The 25,126-nt window shown below is 39.9% G+C and overlaps 1 protein-coding gene across 1 annotated transcript in view; it reads left to right on the top strand.

Annotated features, from left to right (window-relative positions):
• Positions 1-827: 827 nt before the first annotated feature.
• LOC149276951 (liprin-beta-2-like) overlaps positions 828-25,126 on the top strand; it is a 58,782-nt gene continuing 34,483 nt past the window's right edge. Inside the window, exons 1-5 of the mRNA XM_089503240.1 lie at positions 828-891; positions 4,814-5,022; positions 12,814-12,819; positions 17,080-17,163; positions 18,643-18,756. Coding sequence (XP_089359366.1) covers positions 828-891; positions 4,814-5,022; positions 12,814-12,819; positions 17,080-17,163; positions 18,643-18,756 — 477 coding nt within the window. The remainder of the gene's footprint in view (positions 892-4,813; positions 5,023-12,813; positions 12,820-17,079; positions 17,164-18,642; positions 18,757-25,126) is intronic.

Below are 25,126 nucleotides of genomic sequence, written 5' to 3'. Positions count from 1 at the left end.
TATCTGTAGGTGTGTGTTAGCATGATTGTCTATGTGTGTGTCTGTTAGCATGAATGTGTATGTGTGTGTATGTAAGAGGGAGTATGTGTTACAGGGATGTGTGTGTAAGCATGAGTGTGTAAGTGTGTGTGATTGTTAGCATGAGTGTGTATGTGTGTGTGTGTTAGAGTGAGTGTGAATAAACAAGCAGTAAACATCTCTCTTGTTATTGCACGGGATGAGAACGCACGCTGTGACATAAACAGGTTATGCAATGATTCAGTTTGTGCAAAATAACATCTTTGCTTAGGGGCAAATTTTGACATCCGACTGGAAAGACAGGTTTATTATTATTTTTGTCCATGACAAATTAAGGGGTTTATCCTTTTTGATTGTTTCCAAATGTTCTGCTATAGGTCAGACTTCAAGTAGTTGATCTGCGGGGTATACTGATACCATATAACTAACGGGGTAGGCAGGTATGAACCTCACAGGTAACATCCAATTTTAAGGAAATACATTTTTTTCATGGGAAAAATATGGACACTACCAGGTGTTGTGACATGCATGGCATTATTTTTTTTTGTCTGGTTCTGTTTACCTATAATTTCACATAATTCCAAGAGGTAATTTAGAATACAAAGTAGCAAAATGTATGAACAAGATTATTGAACCAGTACTTGATTCTTGTGTTTTTTCTATGTATCCCCTCCCTTTAGTAAGTGCTACAGTTGGTGTTTGTCGCGTTTGAACAAAGACATTAATTACATTAAAAGTAAGGCTACTTCCAGCTCATACATTTAATTACACAATATATTCTCCCTGCAGACAGAAGATCTGGTGCAAGTATGGCTTCTGAAGCCAGTCACATGCTCGAGGCGGCCTTAGAGCAAATGGATGACATCATAGCAGGTACGTTTTCATCCACAACATCATTACATCAACAAAAGCCACAGTGGTACAGCTCGTTACCTCTATTCTTGATTGTTTTAAAGAACCATTTCAAGGAAATTATTATTATTACAGTGTTTGCTTACTATCAACAAGTCTTAAACTCAACTCACCTTCAATTGAGTTTTAAACAAATCCCATATATGTATATTCTATATCCACTAAGTACTGATTCATTCAAATCCATCATGCCAATAGAGTAGCCAGGCTGGTTATCATTGAACTATACCATGGCAGTGTCCGTATGGTACATACTTACATGCAGAATAAATTGATTCCAGTTTTGGATGAGTCTATACTGTTTGTAAATCTGACTGTCTGGACCGGAAATCCAGTTTTCTGTTGAGATCCCTGAATCGGACGGTCACATCTACCAACACTAATGATGGCTGACTGACATCTAATTTACCTATGGAGTCATGCTTAGCTGCTGAATAGTGTCCATTCTATTTGGTTTCTCTTGATATTATTAGATAATAGGACCATGACGTTGGATGTTGTGTTTCATTTCTAAAATTAAAGTCAAAATGTTTAACAAACTTTTCCTGGTTTATCCTACACTAATACACAGACTCCATTATCCCTGATAATGCTTTAGAAGTCCATGATGCCTAGTATGACATTTCCATGTCCACATTTTGGTATAGCTCTCTTGACTTACCCTACACCTCACTGTTTAGAAGACAATGTTGAAGATAACTCTTTGGGCGTCACACACTAAACCATGAATTATCACTTTGAGTACCTGCTAAACTCTAGTTGGCTGAACTCACCATCTCAACTCTAGAGTCTTTTGCCACCAACAGTCTTTCTGAGGTTAACTGTGAGTTATTTTGAGCAGCTAAATTTCCATAAAGATATGTCATGTTTTCAAGATGGACTCGAGAACAAAGCCCTGACCTAAAGTCAAAGGGACTTAAATGAAAGTTCACTTTAAGCTAAACTGAGTTACAGCTTAAATAAAATACCCCGAAAAATACCACGGGTTCATACTTTTATGAGTATAAATACTTACATGCTGAGGTTAAACAATGTACTGAGTTTCTTACCCCACCAGCACTAAAGGGTTAAGAGCACCAGGGAATATTATTCTGCCACATGAAGTTTTCCTCTTATTAATCGGATTATGCTTCAGGATTTATCTACTGTGGAATGTTACAGTTGTTTTATCAGGTCCAAAAGTTAATTAATCATAGGTAACAGTGAAACAGCTTGGTGCCCGAGAAGTGGTTTCTATTTACCAAGGATTAACAAAAACTATGTTCATCTCAACTTGGGTTTCATGTATTTTTTTTAGCTCTTTCTTCTTTTAACTAAAACTTTAAATGTAACCATCGCCAGCGTTAAACGCACAACCTTCACCTTGCCTTGTACAAACAGGCTTCTTAAATCAACATTGACTTAGTGAAAGCCAACATGATGGGAAAAGCAAAGATCCTCCTGGTTATTGCAACAAACTAAGAGATAGTATGTTAATATTATTAGGAAGGTATTGATATAGAAGCGAAACTAGAAGAGGTCCGCAATGACAGATCCCTAATTGTCTAATGGACCTTCTATCACAGGGAGATTAACCGCAAGGCAATTTAGGCTACTGCTTAATAAACAGATATTTAGAACTATGTGTTTATCCAGAGAATGTCGGTGATAACAACTGGACATCAAAAGCACCTTTTAACTTGAAGTTTATGGAGATACGAACGATTTTGAAAATGTACATCAAAGGTTAGATAGTATAGGGTATGTGTAAAACTAGACAACAGAGGTCCTTCGTGGTGCTCATCACCCACAGCAAACATAAACTCTGTCCTTTACCCTTAGGAGATGCAGCACCCAACCTCTTTGGCCTAAATTCCTCACCAACTGCTTGAAGCAGCCAATCGGTGCCAGGAGTGCTCCCGCTTTGATATTAATGGGAGTACTTTCTATGCATGCGCAAAGGGTTTTCGCTCTATGGCCATGAGTATACCACATGAGCTCTGTTGATAGATCCCCTGCTAGTGATTATAGGGTTCTTGAGCAGCTTCAGTATTTCTGATTAGGGTTACCCCAAAATGTACATTAGACCCATTGGGCCCATCCAGTCTGAGTACTTTCCTTAGTACCTGCCCTTATCCTGTATCTCGCTTGGCCTTATGCCTATCCCATGCTTGCATGCATGTCTTTACTGTATTAGCTATTGGATATTATTGGCTGGTGCTACAAATGTTTTATTGCATGACATTGTAAAGCTGGTGTTTTACCGGCCCTGGTGCTTTATAACTGAGATAAATATGAGTGATCTTAGGGTGTATATTTTACTTGCATTCTCATTACAAGCGCTCCCTTCAAGTCAAATTGTATAATCGGAATAATTTGAACTGCTCTACAAGGCTGAGTCGTTTTGACAACCAGGTCAGAGCTGGCAGCATGTTGGATTTTGATAATAGAAGGCTGAGATAGATTTTGAAAGTATAGAACCCTGAAATGTCAATCATTTATGTTTTTGTCTTTTTGATCTGCAAAACTGGTGCTATTGCTTGAAATCTCAATATGTCCTCAGTTTCATTGTGGGGCATTTAGGTTTCTTTACACAAAAACATTCATCAAGTATATAATAACAACAACATCAAAACCAGACATAGTAGAGGCCAACTCATGCCTCACCCAAAAAAGTCAAAAGCCCCCCACCAAGGATGACTGCCTGAAACAAAAGGTGTACGGTGATTACTTAGCAAAGTTTGGGGTTAGGTTCCCTGCTTGCTCTCTGATGCTCCACGCATACATTAGACCAGGTTTAAGTTTAAGAATAATTTACTGAATGTCTTACCTGTCCAGCACCCAAAGGGTTAATAAGATGTTTTTATGCTAAATGCCGTGTTCCTGTGATAAACCAAATTAATGTTAGGAACATTGAGTACACGTGGATCTATATCTGGGGAAAACATTGTGTAAGCCTTTCCCTAGGGCTAACCATCAATACTGCCCTCGATCTGCCCAACGCTCATACTCATAAGCCTCCAGTGTCTCTAGAAGGGTGACTACAGGGTAAGGAAATACCCTTCTAGGTGCCATAAGCAATTCAATCAGAAGGCAAGACTGTACCATACACGGGTTCTAGACAGTATTTGTCTCACAATGATTAAGGGAAGTATTAATTCGCCAAAACCAAGGAACTCATCTTGCACGGTCAGAAGAAAGCATCCATCAAACAGGTTGCTCATGCCAACTTTCAGCCATAATAGTATTATTATTATGATGAAAAAATATACTCTTCCTTCTTGTTGTAACTTGGATGTGTTCCACAGATGCTTTTTAATACCACTAAACTTCTTTACCTTGTTAAAATATGTATTTTAAATACCATCAAGACATTATAGTGTCACATTGTGTAGGAACCTACAGCTCATCAAATGAGAAATCCACACAATGCGACACTATGAGCAAATCAAATCAGAGGTTCCTTTTCTGTAAGTTAGTAGCAAGTTTGCTTTTCCCACAAGTTTATCGGCTTAAATTCACACTGCCTGCACTTTTACTAGCGAGTGGGGACACCCAGTGGTTACCGAAAGAGCACTAGAATCACCAAGAATAAAATTGATGATTTACTGAAAATCATGACCTCTAGACTCCCTTTATTTTAAGTGCCGGAGACGATGGAATGTGCATATTAGCATCATTTTGTAATTCAGTTTTTTTTTATTTTTGATGCCACTATGACTTCATGGTGACATCACCCACATTTTCTGACATCAAAATGGAGTTACAGGACTGCATAATGCTAAATGAGAGACTAGAGGTTGAATTGGTCATTTTTTTATGAAATAAACACTGCATATAAAGTAACATTAACTCTTAGAAATGTTATAGAACACGCTTAAATTTTTTTTTTATTGTATTGAAGGTACAAAGGCTGTCACTGAGTATGCAAATGGGGTCTTTGAAGCTGTGTCCCCGGCGGAATACTTTGGCTCTATATCAGTTTTGCACTTGGTCGAAGAGTTGAAATTATCTCTGGAAATGGTTTCCAGTCCTCAAGAAAGGGAAGCATTACGGAATCAAATACCGAATGCCACAGCCTCCTATGTCATGGAGTGGCTGGAGTGTAACTTGGTGAGTAACCACAGGTTTTATTTTTTTCAGATACGTAATCTTTTTCACGCTTGGAATTTTGCTGTCATAATTATGCAAGCAATCCAGATCTGTAAAAAAAAAAAATGCTTCTATATATATATATATATATATATATATATATATATATATATATATATATATAGGGACCTAGTAAGCCTAGACCAGAGTACACCACTGGGCCTGATTCATTTGGTATAAATATACTTAATCCTAATGTGTGCTCAATGACCAGTAACACACATTTAAAAAAAACCCATAGTATTTTGCAAAACATTACTCGCCTCATACGGCACGGGCAATCAGCATACCTGGGAACTCTCCAGGCTTGACCCAGAGATCTCCGGGTGAAGCACCGCTTCTCCGATTCTCTGCATCAGGACCCGAATCCTACAGGTCGCGGGGTCTGGACACTCCCCGCCCATTTTTCCTTTTAAATGGGGGTGCTTCCCGCTGCCTTCAGTGGGCAGTCCTGGCCACGTCCCGCAAGGGAGGGGTCTGGGTAGCCGGAGCTCCCAGGCATGGCAATCAGCATAGATCACCCCAAATGTTAGTCCATAAAATACATGATTGCGTCAAAAAATTCCCCTTCCTCCCATTGAAAAATGACCATACAAATACCATTGTAAATAATTACAATAAAACACTGACTTCTCTCCAATGTATAGAGATCTTTTGTACGCATTCCTTATACACTGGAAATATTTTACAATATTTTTACAATAATTATAATAATAAAAAAACCCTTCTAGGTTATATGACAGGTTTAAGAGACAGAATCTATCAGCTACCTGAGCTGTAGGATTAGCTAGTCATGTTTTTTCGAGCTCCACCCAATGGATGTTTGAGGTCAATGTTTACCGTTACGTCATTGGCTGTTAGAGGGCACATGATCAAAAAGAATGCCTGGTGTGACATAAGGAGCAGGAAAATACAGTTGCCGGTTTTGTCCCCGATTAGATATTGTTTTGAGTTACAAGTGTGAGGTGTGCGTACCTACCAAAGGGTATTGTTCTTCCGCTGTGGAAGCTAACGTGCGAAGGTAAGCACTTCTTCACTGGGCTGCACTGTATGGCTTTACTGGGCTGCACTGTATGGCTTTACTGGGCTGCACTGTATGGCTTTACTGGGCTGCACTGTATGGCTTTACTGGGCTGCACTGTATGGCTTTACTGGGCTGCACTGTATGGCTTTACTGGGCTGCACTGTATGGCTTTACTGGGCTGCACTGTATGGCTTTACTGGGCTGCACTGTATGGCTTTACTGGGCTGCACTGTATGGCCAGGTGTGTTAACTTTTCCCAGTATATTGCAAATCTTCTATATCTTTCCTATATAAATCATTTAATGTCCAAATTCCCTTACTACATCAGTCCTCACCCCCTCTGTGATATTATTGGTGTAATAGTATCGTTTACCTGTTTCTCAAGCTCCTATTGGTTGAAAAAATCTTGAATTTACCATGGGAAGGGTTGGTTTGGCGACGACAGGAAGGCCCTCGCGCTTTAAGGCCGGCACCGTCTGATGACATAGGTGCGGCCGTTGGCTGGATATGCACAGCCACACTCAATATTTTTATGCTCACAGTGGAGTGGCAGATCGAGTGAGTGTGTGTGTGGAGTTATATAATTAATAAAGAGCAGACATTGCTCTGCATCATATGTGTCTTTCTGTTAAACCATAGTAAATGGTATTGGTGTAAAAGTACATTATATAGATCAGGGGCGTCCAATGTGCGGCCCTCCAGCTGCTGCGGAACTACATCTCCCATACACCTCAGCCAGCCCCTTTGCTGAAAGAGCATTATGGGAGATGTAGTCCTGCAGCAGCTGGAGGGCCACAGGTTGGACGCCCCTGATCTATATGATATAGATGTTTGCTCACAGGGTGGGGACACCTGTATACCTGCCATACAACAAATCAGAATTAATAATAATCAATATAGATAACTCTACAGACACAAATCTGTTTTAACAAAAAATATGACACCTTTACACTCGGGGTGGCCCCAAGATCCCCAAAGGGTAAAATATCATACAAAACAAATTTGAAACTCTCAACCAAGAATGGACAGCCGCTTCATCAAAGCCTGTCCTGCGGTGCGTCACCGCTTGGGGGAGTCTCCAGCTCTTTTGTGTCATTACAGAGGAAAAAGTATGTCCATTCATAGTTGAGTGTATGTAGGATATTATGTACGTATGTAATGTTTACTTTCATGTATATAGATTGAAGTGCATTGTTCAGCTACACAGAGTACTCTAATACATCATTCTGCCATAGCCGGACCCATATGTATACAACTATCCATCGTTCATCATTTTGTACAGAAACAATGTTACATGTGTTTATATTATGTCTATTTTGCTGCCTACCGTTGAGCCAGAGCAGACGTAAAAGCCATCGTTTCTGCATTAGGACATTTTCTTTTTGCAGAAATGAGAAAGATTTTGGTGTTTCAGCTGGAACAGAGTAGGAGCTCGTAAAGCAGTATGGTGCACCTCGCTTAGAGCCCTGTGTTATGGTATCATTTGTAGACATCAATCCTTTTACTTTTAATAAATTATTATTTTTGTACACTTTCTTACAATGGTTTTTATTTTTCTTCAAGAATTAAGATCTGTTTGCCCCCTCCCTTGAAAGGAAAGGGCAGACAGGAGTGAAGGAGGTTTATATTTCTGTAAACAGGCATTAAGGGAACAGCTGGACTTTGCATTACGTTACAGGCTCTGCTGATGCAGCTATTCTGGGTCTGGTTAAAAGAGTATTTCTGAAAAGTTCATCTCTCATTATCACATTAAGAGTATAAGAGTTCTGTGCGACCCTAGAGGCATTTTTATTGTAAATTAACCCCTTAAATTAAAATCAGCCTGAGCAGGTGATGATGGTGAGTTGGGTATAGATGGGGGCTCCTTCCCAAGGTTAATTTTATATCACTGCAAAAGGAGTGGGGAAACTCCCAGTTTTAGGAATATACCTCAATATACCCCAAGTATAAAGAGTAAAGAATTTCTAGAGGAGACAGGGAGACCTTGTCGGCTGTGATCCAAAAGCCGCCGTGGATCTGTTATATCCACTGCCTGACCTCACAGATCTGCACCGTGAGACTCGATATCCGAGAGCTCTGTGTATTTATAATCGTAATATTCCGGGCGCAGCTGTGCTGAAAATGTGTTTATTAAGCTCATATATTTCCACCACATTTGTGCGGAAGCTCCGCTTAATACATATTTGTATCCGAATAATATGTCAAGCCAATCAAATCTCCGTATGGCTTCTTCCTAGCATTTGTTAAAGAGAGAGTAATGTGTGTCTTTCATGCTTAATGAAATGGCTTTGTTATTTGATATCCACTTAACTTTTCTGACAGTTGCTGTGGTCTGAGACAATATATTTTTGTGCTTCTGTCCCCTGCATCATGGAGAGCTTGAAGAAAATACCATTAAATAACACAAACATGTACTTAACAAGAAAAATTGGTATTGCTCCCCAATATTTTGAAGGTATATTGATTTTTAGGAGATACAGGACCAGGTATTCCAGAAAGAACAGTTAAGCTTTCTGGTTAGCATCCAAAGAAAGGTTGCCATGGTGATAGGACCACTTTTTAAACTTTGGACCAGAAGCACGCTTATTGCGTAACCCCGAGCTCACTCACAAAATTGATCTCAGTAATTCCACTCAACTTTTTCCGCGTCATCAGCTATCGGTAGAATAATGCTTCTTATCGATGCTATTTAAAATGTCACATCACAACAAGAAAAGAAATAAGTAAAAATAAGAAGAAGAACAGAAAAAAATAAAGCACAAAACTCAACTTTCGACCTCCACTCTCGACCCCCTTAGAAAACCTGAACAATGTTGACTATAGCTGAGTTAAACTTAAATGTCTAAAGTATTAACCCGAGCCCAGCATCTAGCATTTGTAACATGTTTTTGCCATTAAAAAGATTTATGTGTTTGTGTGGAATGTACAAGGCACACTTAACCCTTTGCTGGTTTTCATTTAACATGTTACAAGCACGGGGTAGGCACAAAAGCTATCGTCCATCTAAGCCGAGACCAAGGGCTGATTAGGATCAGACTAGATGGGCGAACGGTTCTTATCTGCCGTCAACATTCTATGTTTCTATCTCTATACTTTCTAAAACATCGATGAGGTTGTTCAAGGAAATAGCCACCCTGCCCCTTGGTTGGATACGTTTCGCGCCCTCCAGCAATGTTTCTTAAGTTAAGCACCGAGGAATAGTTCCTGTTACGAGGTCTGCTGTCACAGGCTGAGTCTGGCATGGACCGAGGATGGCGTGTCGTTATAAACAGCGAGAGAAATCGAGACAGGAAGTAGGGGGTCTTTAAGTAACGAGTTCCAGGCGAGCTAGACACCGACGGAAAATATTTCCCCCTTGGCTGCTTTGCAATATTTACCCTCAGCAAAAGATCTTCGTTACCACAGCTTAAGACTAATAGAACAGTCCTCCTTGTTGTAGAACGGGTTGCGTGTTATTGAAGTATTTCTGCCGTGTTAAAGGGATCGGTACATGCAACGTACAGGCTTTAGTTCATTCTGTCTCCCTGCGACAGTTAAAACCACTTTGGAGTCAGCCTTCGGGGCAAAACAAGGAGACTTCGTAAAAAAAAATGTGATCAGATATTTGTTTTCCTGGGAAAAGAGAAAAAAAATCTTACATTTTCCTTCATGGAACAAAAGCGATGTCACCGGTGGAACTAGTGGCTCTGTTTAAAAGTAGGATGTGATTTTGCGAAATGGACACAAAGAATGGATGTTGAAATCGATATTTACAAACACTTCAAGTGGCTTAAAAGGGTGAGTTTCTTATACACAGAAGCCTTTTATTTTAACATCTTTAACCTTTCATGAGACTTTAATGATAGATCTGCGTCATGATCGCATATATTCACTTTGAAGTTTATAATGACATTTTCTGAAAAGCCAGTAAAGTTGGAAAAATGAATAATATAAACGCGTTACAGCAGTAATATTAATTATTGTAATGCATGTCATCTTCCGCTGGTGTAACTTTTTTCTTTCTTATAGTTTTAGTAGATTTGTAACATTTTACATCACACTGTTAATGTTAAGATCAGGATAATTAAGATTCCAATAAGCAGCTGAACTATCAATGATATAAACCTCCATAACCATTGCCAAATCTTCCCTGGGGATCATAGGAATTGTAGTCAAATAACTGCTGGAGAGCTGTCCACTGGTTACCCCTGAGTTACAGTCTTCTAATTGAGTTGCTTGATTATTTTGAGTTGTTTTACTTGCTTTTTTCGTCTACCGAGGGGGTATTGTCCCCCGGACTGCCTTGATTTGCAGATTTTGGGACCAGCAAGTCAAAGGGGTTTTTATTTTTGGAAGGGAGGATTTTGCCACTCAACCATTGGGGTGTCTAGAATAATACGTTATTTCGGTAGCACGTGCCCAGTGGCTGGATGTCTTGGTGCTGCGCAGGATTAATAGCCCCCCTGGGCTGAAAGCTAGCAACCTTCAGCTGTCTTTTACGCCACAGGTGATTTTATAAAGAAATAATGATATCTGTAGAGTATGACAAGCATGTGCTCAGCTTAATGCTGGCTGTGGACCATGGATGTTTCGGTATACTCGTGTTGGAACGTATCATTTTATCACCCCATTAAGCACCCGCCTTAAATCCATAGACTCATTAAAGAGCAAATTAGGTCTGTTCTTTGTTTTGGAAAAAGTTTATGCTTTTTGTGGTTTATGTTTTTTTTGTAGGGGGGGGGGGGGTTAAGCTTTTTCCAATATTGGATTTCTGAATTTGTGCTATTAATGCTAATAAGTTGCTTAACTACATTTGTGTAGAATAGGGGAGATAAGATCGGGGACTGCATTCTAAGAACATAATAGGCACAGATACAATTAACCATGTATGTAACCATGTATGTAACCATATGTAACCAGATTATAATACAGTGAATAATATTGTATTTAAACATCAATACTATTTCAAAATATTTTTAACAAGTGATCTTTCCACCCAGATCCACTACTTTCAAAAGGCACCCATAATAGCTCCTGCCCCACACAATAGTTTCTTGTGTTTGTGGAGGCTGTGTATTGTAGCAATCACATTCTTTATACAATGCCTATTTGTAGTCCCTTTTGGAGCAAATTGTGTGCTCAGCCTAAAGCAAGGAGTGTATTGATCGGGCCTTTTGTTGGCTTTCAATGCCCTACCTGAGCATTGTCCCCATACGGTGCCGCTCCCTCTACAGCTATTTAGACACTGGGTGGGTTTTTCTTTAAGTGCCAACCTTTTAAAAGGCACATTTTAACTTTTTCATTGCCAAATGTATCGGGCAATATTACAGCACCGAATGTGTTAATTCTTGATATATAACCAAAGATTAAACCTTAGAATCTGACCTACCTTAATGGCAGTGCCTGGCACTTTTATCTCCAAACTTTCCGAGAATTAAAGGGGCCGGGAGGACAAAAGCTGCTTCTAAATTCAGCTATTTTGAAAAGTTTTTCAAATCCTAGATCATAGGTAATGTTCAGTTATATTCAGGGCTCTTGGCTAATGCAATATTATGTGATGATCCTGAAGACCCACATGTTGGCTATCCATATGCCTATGCCAATTCACTGTGTAGTTCCACTATATGCCTATACGTGTGGGGTAAGCCTGAGACATACTTCTTAATTCTAGGGTTCAGTCCATAGCATATGGAGCTGACGCCGAATGCAGCAGGTGTGTGAAGATGACCACATTAGCCATTTTCCACCTATTGCTGACCAGCACACGTGAAGTGCCACCTTGCTGCATGATGGATAAATGAGCCACGATCAGGCTCCCCCTGTAATGCCCCCCCCCCCCCGAACCTGTCACCCTATACCAGGGTTTAGTCAACTTAGACCAGAATAGGCTACTGGTCAAGAGTCCACAAGCTTGTCATGGGCATTTATGTTTTATTCAGAGGTTAATACATTAAAGAACTGGGATAGGCATATTTGAGTCTTTACAGGGGGACAAATGGGCAGACTAGATGGGCTAAATGGTTCTTATCTGCCATCAAATTTTATGTTTCTATTCCTGCACCAAAAAAGAAAGAAGGAATCCAGTTGCTATACATGCCAGTATATTCTTTCAGCACTGCAGCTTCCATGAAGAACTTTTCTTTTGGCCTCATATAAGGTAGAACCATCTTCAAACAGGAGAAACTTAAAAGGAATGAAAGGTCAGAGAGGGGAATGATCAGGAGTACACGTTGGATGTCCATTGTTTTAGATGTTCTTTTTGCTGTCAAGAATAGTGAATACTTTCAAGAAAATACTTTATACTGAACATAAAAAAAGTTTGCAAATTGTGTTAAGTTTCATACTAGTAGGTCATTGATATGTCGTGATCCAGTATTGGAATGTTCTCACATAGCTTGTGAAACATGAGGTTTTTGGAGCTAGATGATCCTTTCAAAGGCAGCTATTATTTTTAATAGCTGCTAAATTTTGCTTAAATCCAAAAAAAAGGTAAAACTGTGAAGGTCATGCTCACATTGTTACAGTGGAGACGTGTGAGTGTTAAAGGAACAGTCAGGGGGATACTGATGAGCGTTCCCAGTGGTCTTCATAAGATTCTGCACATCCGAAAAATAATTTAATTAACTGATTTCTGAAAAATGGGTTACGTTTGTCCCATTAATTTTGCTCACTGGAAAAATCCAAATAAACTATAGATTTAACCTTCCAAATACAAGTATATAAACACGGAACTGAATCCTGCATTCAAGTCACAAGTGAGCACTACAAATACTACCATATTTACATCTTTATTAACGCTGAGGTATTATGTGATGGAAAGAGATAAGCAATTTGAGAGAAAATAAGTACAACTTTTTTACAATCAGTAGTGAAAATACTTTGTGGGGTTTAAACATTTTAAACATTTAGTCCCCCTTTTGATTCTAATTAACTTGACTATAGTTGTATTATTTTTTTTTTAATCTACGATTTGTTATAAAGATGCTATGTTTTCCTTTTGTTTGTTTTTTCTCCATATCGTGGAACATTTTCTTTCACATTACAACATTAAAAAATACTGCTTATTGATTACAATTAACCAAGGTTTCTGAACCGAATCACAGAAAATAATTGCTTAGCATTGGCTAGGGAGCTAGGACCAGCATAATTCAAGAAGTTGTCCTATCACCATGGCAACAATGGGATATTATATCTGATTGGACCATTCAGTTAGTTGCCATGGAGATAACACCACTTTTCAAAGTTGGATTCAGAATATTTTTGTATGCTTAACCCCTATTGTTTTTTTATTAAAAAAGACTATATTTTGCCTGCGGGTTTTGTTGAGGCTTTAATTTTTTTGTAAAATAAATCAGCAAAAATACACTTTTTTCTTAATCACATGTGTGTGTACAAGATTAAATAACATTATGTATTAGCACATATGTTTGTGGACATGGAAATATATATATGCTGACATATATGAGGCTGTAGCTTTCATAAATTGACAAGCAACGTATATACACAACCCATGATATATTGGATCTATAAATGAATCAAACATTTCATTGAACTCCTTCATTCTCCAGTAACCCAATGATTCACACGCAGCGTTCGCTGTTCTTATAGATAACATACGGGATTTTATGGCCAATTACATGGCTATAGTTCTAGGTTTATTATTTGACACCGCAGCATGCGTTTACTTACCTTATCTCGCTTGTACAGTGCATTTACTATCACAAGCAACATATATATATTAAAAAGGCATTAAATGACCCATAGTTTAATTTTGTCTCACCCTTAGGCTTTTGGCTCCTTCACTCATGCTATATATATATATATATATATATATATATATATATATACAGATACAGAACTATTGTTGATATATACCCGTATTGGCTTGAATATAGGCCACACTTTTTTCCCCCACTTTAAGTCTTTAAAGTGGGGGTGCGGCCTATATTCGGGGTCTAGCGCCCGACAGGCAGTGGGGTTAGGATACAGATCGCCCGCAGCGGTGCAGGGGACCTGCATCCTACTCTCCGATACGCTCAGACAGCCTCCCCTGCCGGCACTTTCCACGGGGGGGTGCCGGCACGGGAGGTTGTCTAAGCGCATCGTGCGGACGGTCACCGGCAGCGGAGGTTGTTTACCCGCATCGCCGCAGCCGGTGACCGTCCGCACGATGCGTTTTACCTCTGCCCCCAAGACTTACCAGAGCAGACTCCCGGGTGTCTTGCGGGGCCGGTGGGGGACATCTACGCAATACGCGTATACAACTTCCGGTGCCGGCACATCCGCTGAGTGCCGGCACCGGAAGTTGTATACGCGTATTGCGTAGATGTCCCCAGCCGGCCCCCGCAAGACAGCCGGGAGTCTCCTCTGGTAAGTCGGGGGGGGGGCAGAGTGGCAGCATATCTTGGGGGGGGGGGACAGTGGCAGCATATCTCGGGGGGGGGGGGACAGTGGCAGCATATCTCCGGGGGGAGAGACAGAGTGGCAGCATATCTCGGGGGGGGGGGAGACAGAGTGGCAGCATATCTCGGGGGGGGGGGAGACAGAGTGGCAGCATGTTTTTTTGGTGCTTTTTTTAAAGAAAAACACTTTTTCTTTAAAAAACCACCAAACTTTTAGGGTGCGGCCTATATACGGGGCCGGCCTATATCCGAGCCAATACGGTATATATATATATATATATATATATAACAACATCCAATATTGGATTAATTACAAAATATAGACATATTGGTCCAAAACAGCCACTGTAATACTCTGCATTTGTAATGATAGTGTCTTAAAGTCAGTCCTAGAATACTGAATTCCTGTCAATTCTATAATTACATTAAACTGGTGTTAATACACACCCTCTTGGGTGTTGTTAATGTTGTTTCTTTTACTAATGGTCCAAAACTGTTCCCTTATATCTTGGTTATTTTCCAGCATTTTAGAGCATTGATGTGCAGTTTAAGGCAAAGCATTGTCTCATAAGATAGTTATGTTTTAACAATCTCTACAGAACCAGACTTTTGTATTTGCAATCCCTCCTGTGGCCACAGGGGGCTGTAGAGCCTTTGGGATGCCTTTTCAACATCATGGATTCTTTATGTGATCATTCTATACAATACATTTAGGTGAATGCCAGCATGCATACAATTTTTTTTTGTGGCTGAACTGTGAGACAAATGTTAATTTGAGCTGTTATAAATGATCCTTTTTGACTGGCATGATATATTTCCAACAGCCGTCTGTCAGGGAAAACTTCAATAGCATTATCAGCTCCTTATGACAATAGGCAGGTTTTCATGCTTATGCAACCAATTTAAATGTTTTGGGGGTTTTTTATGGATAAACATATACTATTATTATCTTTTATTTCTATAACGCCAACAATTTATGCTGCGCTTCTTAAAATACATATATTTGAGTTGAGTTTGAGACTAAAACTGCGACAGAGGGCCCAAGCTTACAATATATATATATATATATATATATATATATATATATATATATATATATATATATATATATATATAAAATCATTTGTTAATGTCATCAACCCTCAACAAAGCAGCTTCTTTGTGGAAAATTGATCATTTACTATAAGCATTTTGTATTAAAAACGTAGTGGAAAATCGGTCCATAAGCAATAACTCAATTCAACACTGCAGATGATATTAATAATAATATATTATATATATATCCAGTTTTACATACAGCACAAAAAGAAAATATAGGCCATTTTTATATTCTAAAAAAAGAATAATTAATATGTTGTAATCGTGTAAGAATTAGGATCGGGTATAATTTGGGGTGTGACAGTTGCCTTTTAACTACAATAAATGTTTTGGCAAATTGCTATAGTTTTAGTGGCTTTTGAAAAATGTCACTCCATATAAATCAACAGCTGCTAAGTTTGACGACAACCATTCATGACTGTTGAGTGGAGAGAAAACACATACGCTTATCTGAGAGCTCTCGTTTGAAGTTTGCGGCCAGTCATTTCAAGGGGCTGGAGTTTGGTCGTTATGTGAATATGACAAGCATGGTGACACATGCCACCGCTCCCTTTAAATTGGCCGCTACCCTAACCATCCCCGCAGTGATCTCAGCCTAGTTCCGCTCAGATCATGTCTACAATTTGGATATGACCTCCATGAAATTATCCTGAAAGTGTCTCATGGGAACGATTTTTTCTTCTTCCCTGCAGAACAGAAGTAGTTGACACAAAGAAAAATGTTGACATTAGCGGAGTAACTTTTTTTCCGACTTCTTAAAATAGAAAGGTCTCCCATGAAGCTGCATTTGTGATTTGTGCTGAAGCTATTCCAACCCTTTTTCTTGCGTCCAAGGACACAAACCACTCTGCGTATTGCGGTAACAGGAAGTAAACATTATAAATACTTTGTAGCAGAGGGCAGTTGGATTAACTTCAGCATAAAACTTGTGCTTCTCTGAGAAAGACCATGGAACAGAGAGTCTTAACCCATTAATAGCTTGGTAAGTACTCACTCCTCTGGCCTATTAACTAATGGTAGGATGCCCTGAGTTACTAGACCTTAGGGGGTCTATTGTTGCTTGTTGAGTTGAATCTAAATTCATTGGCATTCCTACACCACCAAGCTGCTCGTCTTAGATCAGTCTTTATAGAGTTGTTGTCGTTTCCTGGTGAACATCAGAAATGCTTTACATGGACCATAGGACCACTTGAGTGGGGACTCATCGGATCAAAGGTCAGTAGAAATAAGTGTGGTCCACCAACCAAATGTCACAACTGGATCCAGACAAATTGGCCTAGTTATTTTGGTACCGACAGATATCGACATTTAAACACAGGGGATGGATGCCTCTAGGGTGTAATTCCCATCATGGTGGCAAAGAGTCAAGATAGTTGGTAGCCAACAAAGGCCACATGGCAAAGATACTTATTGTTTTAATCACACTGTATGATGATTACAATAATTTACTATCAGATTAACCTCAGAGAGGACACAAACAGGCAATTTTCTGATAAATATTCTTTTATTTTACAGGTTAACCTTACAGTTTCAAATAATGAAACCTATCAAGAACGTCTGACACGATTAGAAGGCGACAAAGAGTCTCTGATATTACAGGTAATCGCGATGCTTCCAGTTTATAGCTTTGTTATGTGTATCAGAATAGGTAACAAATATGCAAGTTACATTTAATCATATCTGGGATCTACCTGGGGTAGGCTACTCAGAGTTCTCACTCTAGGTTGTTGCTTCATGAGGGGGCACGGCTAGTGACACGGAAGGACCGGGCTAGTAGCAATAAAACATTAAATGGCTTAGGAATGGAATGGCTCGTAGTTCGCCTACCCGGAGGAGTGAGGCTTCACAAGGACTAAAGGCAGCATTTACCTTCAATTTGATCCCTTCTGAGCTCCATTTTTCTATGCTGTGTATTTTGGTAGCCCGAGAGCCTACTGAGTATAGTGCCTTCCAAATATAGCCCTATATTACAGAGCAGTTCATCTAGATTTGCCCCATCTACCCCAGTCAAATGCTGCCTGCCGTCTTCCGGCGCACACGCATTGTAATCTTGCCTCTTCTCACAGGTGTAGCAGCTACCCCATTAAAAAAATTAAGCATCGGTTTGGGGCCCCCACCAACCCATGGGGCCACAAAACAAGATAGAGGGGAGCAACCTGTGTAAGCCACAGTCTGAATTAATGACTACTAGTGGAGCTTATTCACTAAACTGCAGGTGGGATGCAGCATCTTAGATACAAGATCCCCTGCCTGATCCCAGGAACTCTAAGTGATTACGATTAAACCAGTAAGCCTCCTCTTTCCACTGGTCCGTAGTGGTGTATGTTTAATAATAACATTGTTGCCGAGACAAACACGCAAGAAAAATCCAACAATACCATTAACTAATTGAAACCAAATCTATTTCTAATCCCCAAAGCACAGCTGGTGCAAAGACTGTGCTATACGGAGAACACCTTCTGTTTAACCCGGGGCTCTCGCTTACCGACGCAGTTTGCCGTCTTTGCGTCCGGATGAACTTCAGTAAATAACCCCTAAATAAAAAATGTTGCGCGCTGATAGTTTCATTTTCTATTGACAGACTTCAGCATTTCTTTTTGACTCATGCAGTAACTTGCAAACCCACAGAGATGAGCTCAATAAACGCTTAAACATGCCCTTAACACATCACATCCTCACTAAGGAGAGGTAAGCCCGCTGCTTTATTAGCGAGAAGCAAAACAACTGCTTCTCCCCCTCCAAGAACCGTTTTTTATGGTTTTCCCCACTTAAAAAGAGCGTTGAAAGGGCATTAGTGACTGTCACGCTGGATTGCTTAACTACTTCAAGAAAACAGGTTGTGAAATAGCTTCTGCATTAAGCTGTTTGAACATTTACTTGTTCCTTTAAGTCCAAAACAGGAGGTAAGAATGTATTTTTTTTTGTTTGTTTGTTTCGTAACGTTACCAGTCTGTGTCAATTTTCCCTGGTAATGTTACTAATCCTTGTTTTGGTAAAGAAGATCGCAGCATTGTACTTTTTGTTTGCACTGGGTGGTGGATCGCTGGGATCTGTAACATATATGTTGCTGTCCTGTAGGTGAGCGTCCTGACGGATCAGGTGGAAGCTCAAGGAGATAAGATCCGGGACCTGGAGTCGAATGTAGAGGAACACCACTTAAAACTTAATGCTACGGAGGAAATGCTCCAGCAGGTAGGCAACCGGAATGAATCTGGGTCTTTCAGACAAAGCTCTGCTCTCAACACGTTCTTAATGCTTGTAAACATGCTTGGGTAACACCTGAGAATCCTCCGGGTGAGTGGGAAGATAAATATATTTATATGATATTATTGATAAATCAGGATCTTATGGGTGGATCACATTTGAAATCGCTGCTTGAGCACAGGTGACTAAATTCAGAATATCGTTTCCTCCAAACTAATAGTGGTTTTCTTAGTTTGGTTTTCCACCGTCGCCATGTCTCTGCAGTAGAATATATCTCACGGCTCGTTAATTGGTTAATATTCAAAGAGTCTCAGTGCCAGCTCGTTCAGAAAGCTGCCAAGTATGTTGGGAACGTGTGTTTTTTGTGAGTAGCGTTTGATTGCTGCTAGAAAGATTACATTTTCTTACAAATATACTGAAATATTTAACCTTTACTTCTGTGATCTGCTCTAAACTGTGTACATAACCTCTTTTTCACTTAAAACAAATGAAATGCTCTTTCCTGTGCACTTAAAGCATACAGAACTGTGATGTTTTGCACTCTTTCAATGCCAGAGTTGCAAAAAGTTACTCTATTCCTATATTCAATTATAAAAAAAAACAAAAAAAAATTAATTTATTTTATAACTTTTTTTTCCTCCTAAAAAAACTCTTTTAGGTGTGTTTGCACTTGATAAGAAATAGTTCCATACCACCCTTTTTTTTTTTTTTTTTTTTTTTTTTTTTTTTTTAGGGACTCCCTCTATATAATGCTGTTTTGGTAAAAATAGGTTATTATGACTATTTGATTTTACTGAGAGGGTGGTAGAAAACCGCTTCCCAGCAGAAGCGGTAGAGGTTAATACAGTGATGGAATTTAGACGTACACGGGATATGCATATAACTTTCCTGAACTTAAGGTGAGATCAAGGACTGTTTACGGTCTGCGCAGACCAGACGGGCCGCATGCTTCAATTGTTTTTATATTTTTTTGTATTGGGAATGCTGGCCGGCGTGGGTATTTAATTCCTCCCCGACTATTATCATGTGTGTATCGATTCCTGTTTTAAATTGAAATGTATACAAAAGACCTCTGTGTTGTTTGTGGATCAAAGGTGAAGCTGTGATAGGAGGTGGGGTTGCCTGCTTTTCCAGGTAACTTGTTAAACAGGTTACTCATAAAGCCGGCTTTCTGTAATCATTCACTGGATACGCTAGTTTAGTTTCTGCTCTCCGTTTCTTCCCGGGGTAAGACTTTCACGTGGTTCTCAATTATTCAGAAGGTTCACAGTCACATATACCATAGAACACACCGCATTATTATTATTATTATTATTATTATTCATATACATTGCACAAGGCATTTGGCAAGTCTGCGTTCTAGTTGTTGATTCACATGGCTGACATTATAAAAGGTTTAATTAAAGTCCCCGTTTCATGCGCTTTTAATGTTTTCTAATCATGTATCCTACGGGGTTAATGTATAGGGACATAACTGGCGTGTACATGACATAATGGTACGTATGCATGGAGCTACCAGGCTTTGGGAGGTGGTGGATGCGATACTGCCAATTAAGTGGATTTTTTTGGGTGCAAAACAAATATTCACTTTGACATTTTTCATTGAAACGCCTGTTTTGGTGCATGTGCCACAGGTTATTATTTATAGAGCCTAGCAGATGTAAAATACCATTACTTTAATAATGATGCCTTTTATACATGACCCCCTATGTGTTTTAAACTACTGCAAACGCTTGATTGGAAATTTGTATACCTTGACTTCTCTATACATTATCACCAAGGAGCTTCTGCTGCAGGAAGTGCTTGACTGGCCCTGCATAATGTATAGTGAAATCAGTGAGATTTCTTACCCTTCTTGCTGTTGAAATCTGCCGGCGTTAACCCTTCATCGTGAATACTTAAACCACATCTCTCCCTTTGGTGCTTTGGAGCTGTTATTGTCTTTGGCATCCCTGGCATTATTATTTTTTCCGATTGTGATATTGCATAGCGCTCGGTCACCAGGTTTTACTGTTTGCTATAGTCAGGACGCAGAAACCTGATAACAGATTGTAACATACAGTAGATCACTTTGTAACGGGCATCGGTTTATTCCCGTAATAATCCGCATCTACCGGCCAATGCAGCTCCATGGAAGCCGGGCTCAATACCGTAAATATGTAACGATGCGACTTGTAATGATAGACCTATTGTATGTAAAATTATTCAATGGGAACCGAGAGAAATAAATTAAAAAAGCCGCCTTTCTTCCCTCTACTTTATATACTAAAAAATACATCACGGGTCTTAAAGGGACAGTAATTCCTTTTTTCTTAGAGGCCTCTTTGAAGCAACAAATTATTTCCACAATGTCATCCGTTGGCACAATTGTTATTTTACTTATTTAGAAATTATTTATCATTATTATGCTCTTTCACGTGGAACCATGGAGCATGGAGAGGCGGGGGTTCTTAATTTGTGTTTTAAAATAAAGGAAAAGCAACATAAGTTTGACCTTTCTAAAGGATTATGATATCCACAAGGCAAACTGGCAGAGGTTGTGGTAGCAAAAGATCTCTATGGGTTAATATTAAAAGGAGTGAGAAAAATGCTATAAGGAAGTAATTCAACATGTGGACAAACATGACCAGATCAGAGCAGATATGTTGGGCTATATAGAATAATAATAATAATATAATATGTCCTAATGTGGCGTGCAATACTTTCAAATTAAATATGCAGATTGTTTATTTCATGTTGATTGAAGCCACCAGAACGTCTTGTAAGCCTCTGTCACGTGGAATCTATCTGGCGGGTAGGACGCAGTAAACCTGTTTAGTAAACGCTCAGCAGGTTGCGGGTTTTGATTCGGTATTTTGTTTCCATTTGGTGTTTGCTGTTTGGTTCGGGATTAACAGGCCTAGGGGCTGGGCTGAAGAGATGGAGGCCCTGGCACCTTAAGGCCAGCAGCCACCTGATAACTGGCCATACCCGGTCCGTAGCCACACTCTGCCGGTCGGGTGAATATGTGACGCATTTGCCCAGGCCTTTTTAGTTAACAACTCTACTTAAGAGTGCTTCTACCCCCATGTGTGTGTGTGTGTGTATGTATGTGTGTATGTATGTGTGTGTATGTGTATGTGTATATATATATATATATATATATAACTCTAACCCAAAGGTCTTGTCTGTTCTCTACATTAGATACACAAACAATTCTTCGGCGCCACCAATGCCAAATATCGCTACGTACGCATTGTGTTATATCTCAAAGAACTCAATGTTTTAACTCTTAAACGCAGTTTATGTTCCTAATCAAGGCCGAGGGGCGTGTTTTTCCCATGCGAGCTATGAAAATATTTACATTTTTATTGGCTAAAAGCCGGAGGCGTCTGATAAATCAGACCGTTTGGAATCTTGTACTGGGGGGGGGGGGGGACATGAAATCTATTTTGTTTTCTTTTAATTACGCAAACTATCCAGTGCGGAAGGGTGTCATTTTTTAAAGATTAAAATGAACGAGTGTTGTGTTCTTTATGTCTCTTTAATTCTTGTTAAAGTTGGCGTGTAAATGATTCTACTTAACTTTAAGCGGGGCCTTAATGCAGGGTGAGGGATGGATTACCATCCACAGCGTGTCGCCTGTTCTGATGGCGTAATGCTGTATTTAATTATATAGACGCGGCCTGCGTCAGTGTACTGGAGACGAACTGCATTTCTACATCGCCTTAAGTAAGAGTGCTATATATAGACTTCTTATAGACAAAACATACTGCACACGATGTATAACATGTACTGTCCCGGGGAACCGGCTTGATCAGCCCTCCGAAGGGTATGAGACGATGCTGAGAAGTCCATCCTGGTGCAGATATATTAATCATGGCGGGTGAATGAGACGGCATAGCTTTATACTGCATGCCAATAGTATGTACAGTAGTTCGTATGCAGCCTCTGACTCCCCCCAATCTCCTGTAGCTCCGTGATGATGGAACACATTGCAATAATTGATGTTTTTTTGTTTAATACCAATAAGAACGGAGCTCCAGGGTGGAAGTCCTGCTGCGCATGCAGGGTAAGCTGCATGTGGATCAGAGAGAGATCTCTAATGACAATGAAGCCTGAGGAACCCTGCCTGGTTGACTCCATGTCATAGAAGCTTCTCTTTTTCTAGACTCATGGACTCAAACTCCCTTTATTCATCTCAGAACTTTGTATTTAATGCGGTTCAAGGATCCCTTTGGGAAAAGCTATCGACCCTCAACAGTAGAAATGCCTTGAGTTTTAGCAGATGTAAATAAAATTTAGCAAAATTGTCAAAATATACTATTTTTTTACATTCTCCTGGTTAGTATGGCTTTGGTAAATTTAAGATGATGGCTACTTTGGTAAGTTTTTAGTGATGAGACGACTCTTTTGAAGTTGGAATAAACTCTGATATACAGTACACAGTTCTGGGTTCGGTGTAAACTCGCAGCGCTGTGGGGTTCGATTACATTCTATATCTGTCACTTTAAAAATAATGTATGAACGTGTGTTTATCTGGCAGTGCAGGATGGTGACTTCCTGTGTCGGGCGAGGGTTACGAGGCAGACGCGCGGGTGACCCACAATGCACTGCAAATAGCAATCGCTTTCCCCACAAAGTGCGAGGATGTTAGTAAACCTTGTTTTAAAACGTTACCAGTCATTTTACAGGCTGTTGGGTAGCAGAATGTATAGGGTTAAAACAGAACTTTGTAATATGGGATTCTATGTATCTCTTTAAGAATTAACTGCTACGGAGATGTGCCAAATATATATATAATGTGTGTACTTTGTGTCATTCACTATATATATATTTATATATGTACTCTATATAACTGGAGATACTGTATATATTGGATACTTCATGGGTTTAGTTACATTTAGCATACGGTGCACTCGGCGAACCCTATCCAGACATGCCCTCCACACATTTAAGAAGAACTGCATAGAAAATACAACACTGCGGAATATGATGGCGCTATAACAATAAACAATAGAAAAATAATATAAGGCGCACAGGAAGGATCCATTCAGGGGTAAATTCTACCTTTAGCCCTTGTAACTGTAGATATTGTGGTGTCCATATGTGGAATTTTTTAGTTGGCACCCAAAATGTTTACATCGGAGAAGCCCGTGGGCAACTGCCCTCCTTGTCAGCCCTCCCCTGAAACAGTGTATAGAAATATAATACGTAATACGATTACCTCTCATTTTGGAGACGGCCGGCACTGAACTTCCAGTCGTTGCTTCTGCTTTCTCGTTTTGGTACAGTTTGTAAGTTCTAACGATCCGAGCCGCCACACTCCTTCCCTCTAATGTTCTCTGATATTTATTAAGACCCCGGAAAAGTGTAAAGGGTTACAGAATCTGTCGGAGAAATATATAATATATATATATATATATAATCTCTCTACAGGGAGGTGAGAGATACTATAAAGGGTTTAAACTTCACTCAGAAATAATAAAGTATTGTTACTTTTAATTAAACTGGTTTCCAGGCATGACCTGTTACTGGACGGGTATATCATTTTAGAAATGCTGGCAAGCAATTCTTTGACACCCCCACCTGCCTGCGGATCCGCAGGCTTAAGTCCCGAATGCTCCCTCTCGTAACATGACCGCGCTCGGCTGGTGGACGCGTACACCTGTCTTTTGAGCGCAAGTTAGTTGCAGTAAAGAGCCAAAGTTACAACTCCCATGATTCCCAGCTCATCATTGTGTGTCTGAAGCCGTTGGACAGAAAGCGGTTAACGGCTGTAAAAGAAGCAGCCGTTTCTTCTGATGCAAACGAGATCGCTGAAATTACAATCCAATGTAGGTAGCTTTAGGGACCTCTTTACTCCGTCTAAAGAAGAGACCTCTGAGGTCCTGAAAGCTCATTTTTACTCTGCATCTTTTTATATTTTGGTCCAATAAAAGGCAACAGCTTCTACAGAAGCCATGTCACCATGACATCACTGGCTACAAAAATGTATGAGAGGTCTCCAAAAGGGCCGTGAGCCATACTGCACCAGGAACACCCCCCCCCAAAAAAGGAAAATATAATCTGCCTTCAAATTCTATGTTCCATATCAATCAGCATTCTCTGGCACACAAGCTGCTGTGGACTCTGACTCCCAGTGAGCTCAGCCAGTGTATTTCAGGAGTCCGAATACATAGCAGCTGGGATGCAGATGTTGCCTGTCCTTAACGTGGCCCCTGGTCTGAAGGAGAACTCCATCAACCTGTATGGCAGGAGCCAAAATGCCCAAAATACTTCCAAGCTGCCGGGGCCCACGTTGGATTTGGTAAAAGCCGCAGCGTGATCTAAATATATCGGCGCTGCTTCTCATCAGTGAATTACAAGCATTTGTTTT

This window comes from Sceloporus occidentalis, unplaced genomic scaffold, assembly GCF_023333645.1.
Source record: "Sceloporus occidentalis isolate IW3139 unplaced genomic scaffold, rSceOcc1.0.p SCAF_223, whole genome shotgun sequence".
In the NCBI taxonomy this organism is placed as follows: domain Eukaryota; kingdom Metazoa; phylum Chordata; class Lepidosauria; order Squamata; family Phrynosomatidae; genus Sceloporus; species Sceloporus occidentalis.
Note: the sequence above shows the minus strand (reverse complement) of the source record. Positions and strands in the feature narration are given on the sequence as shown.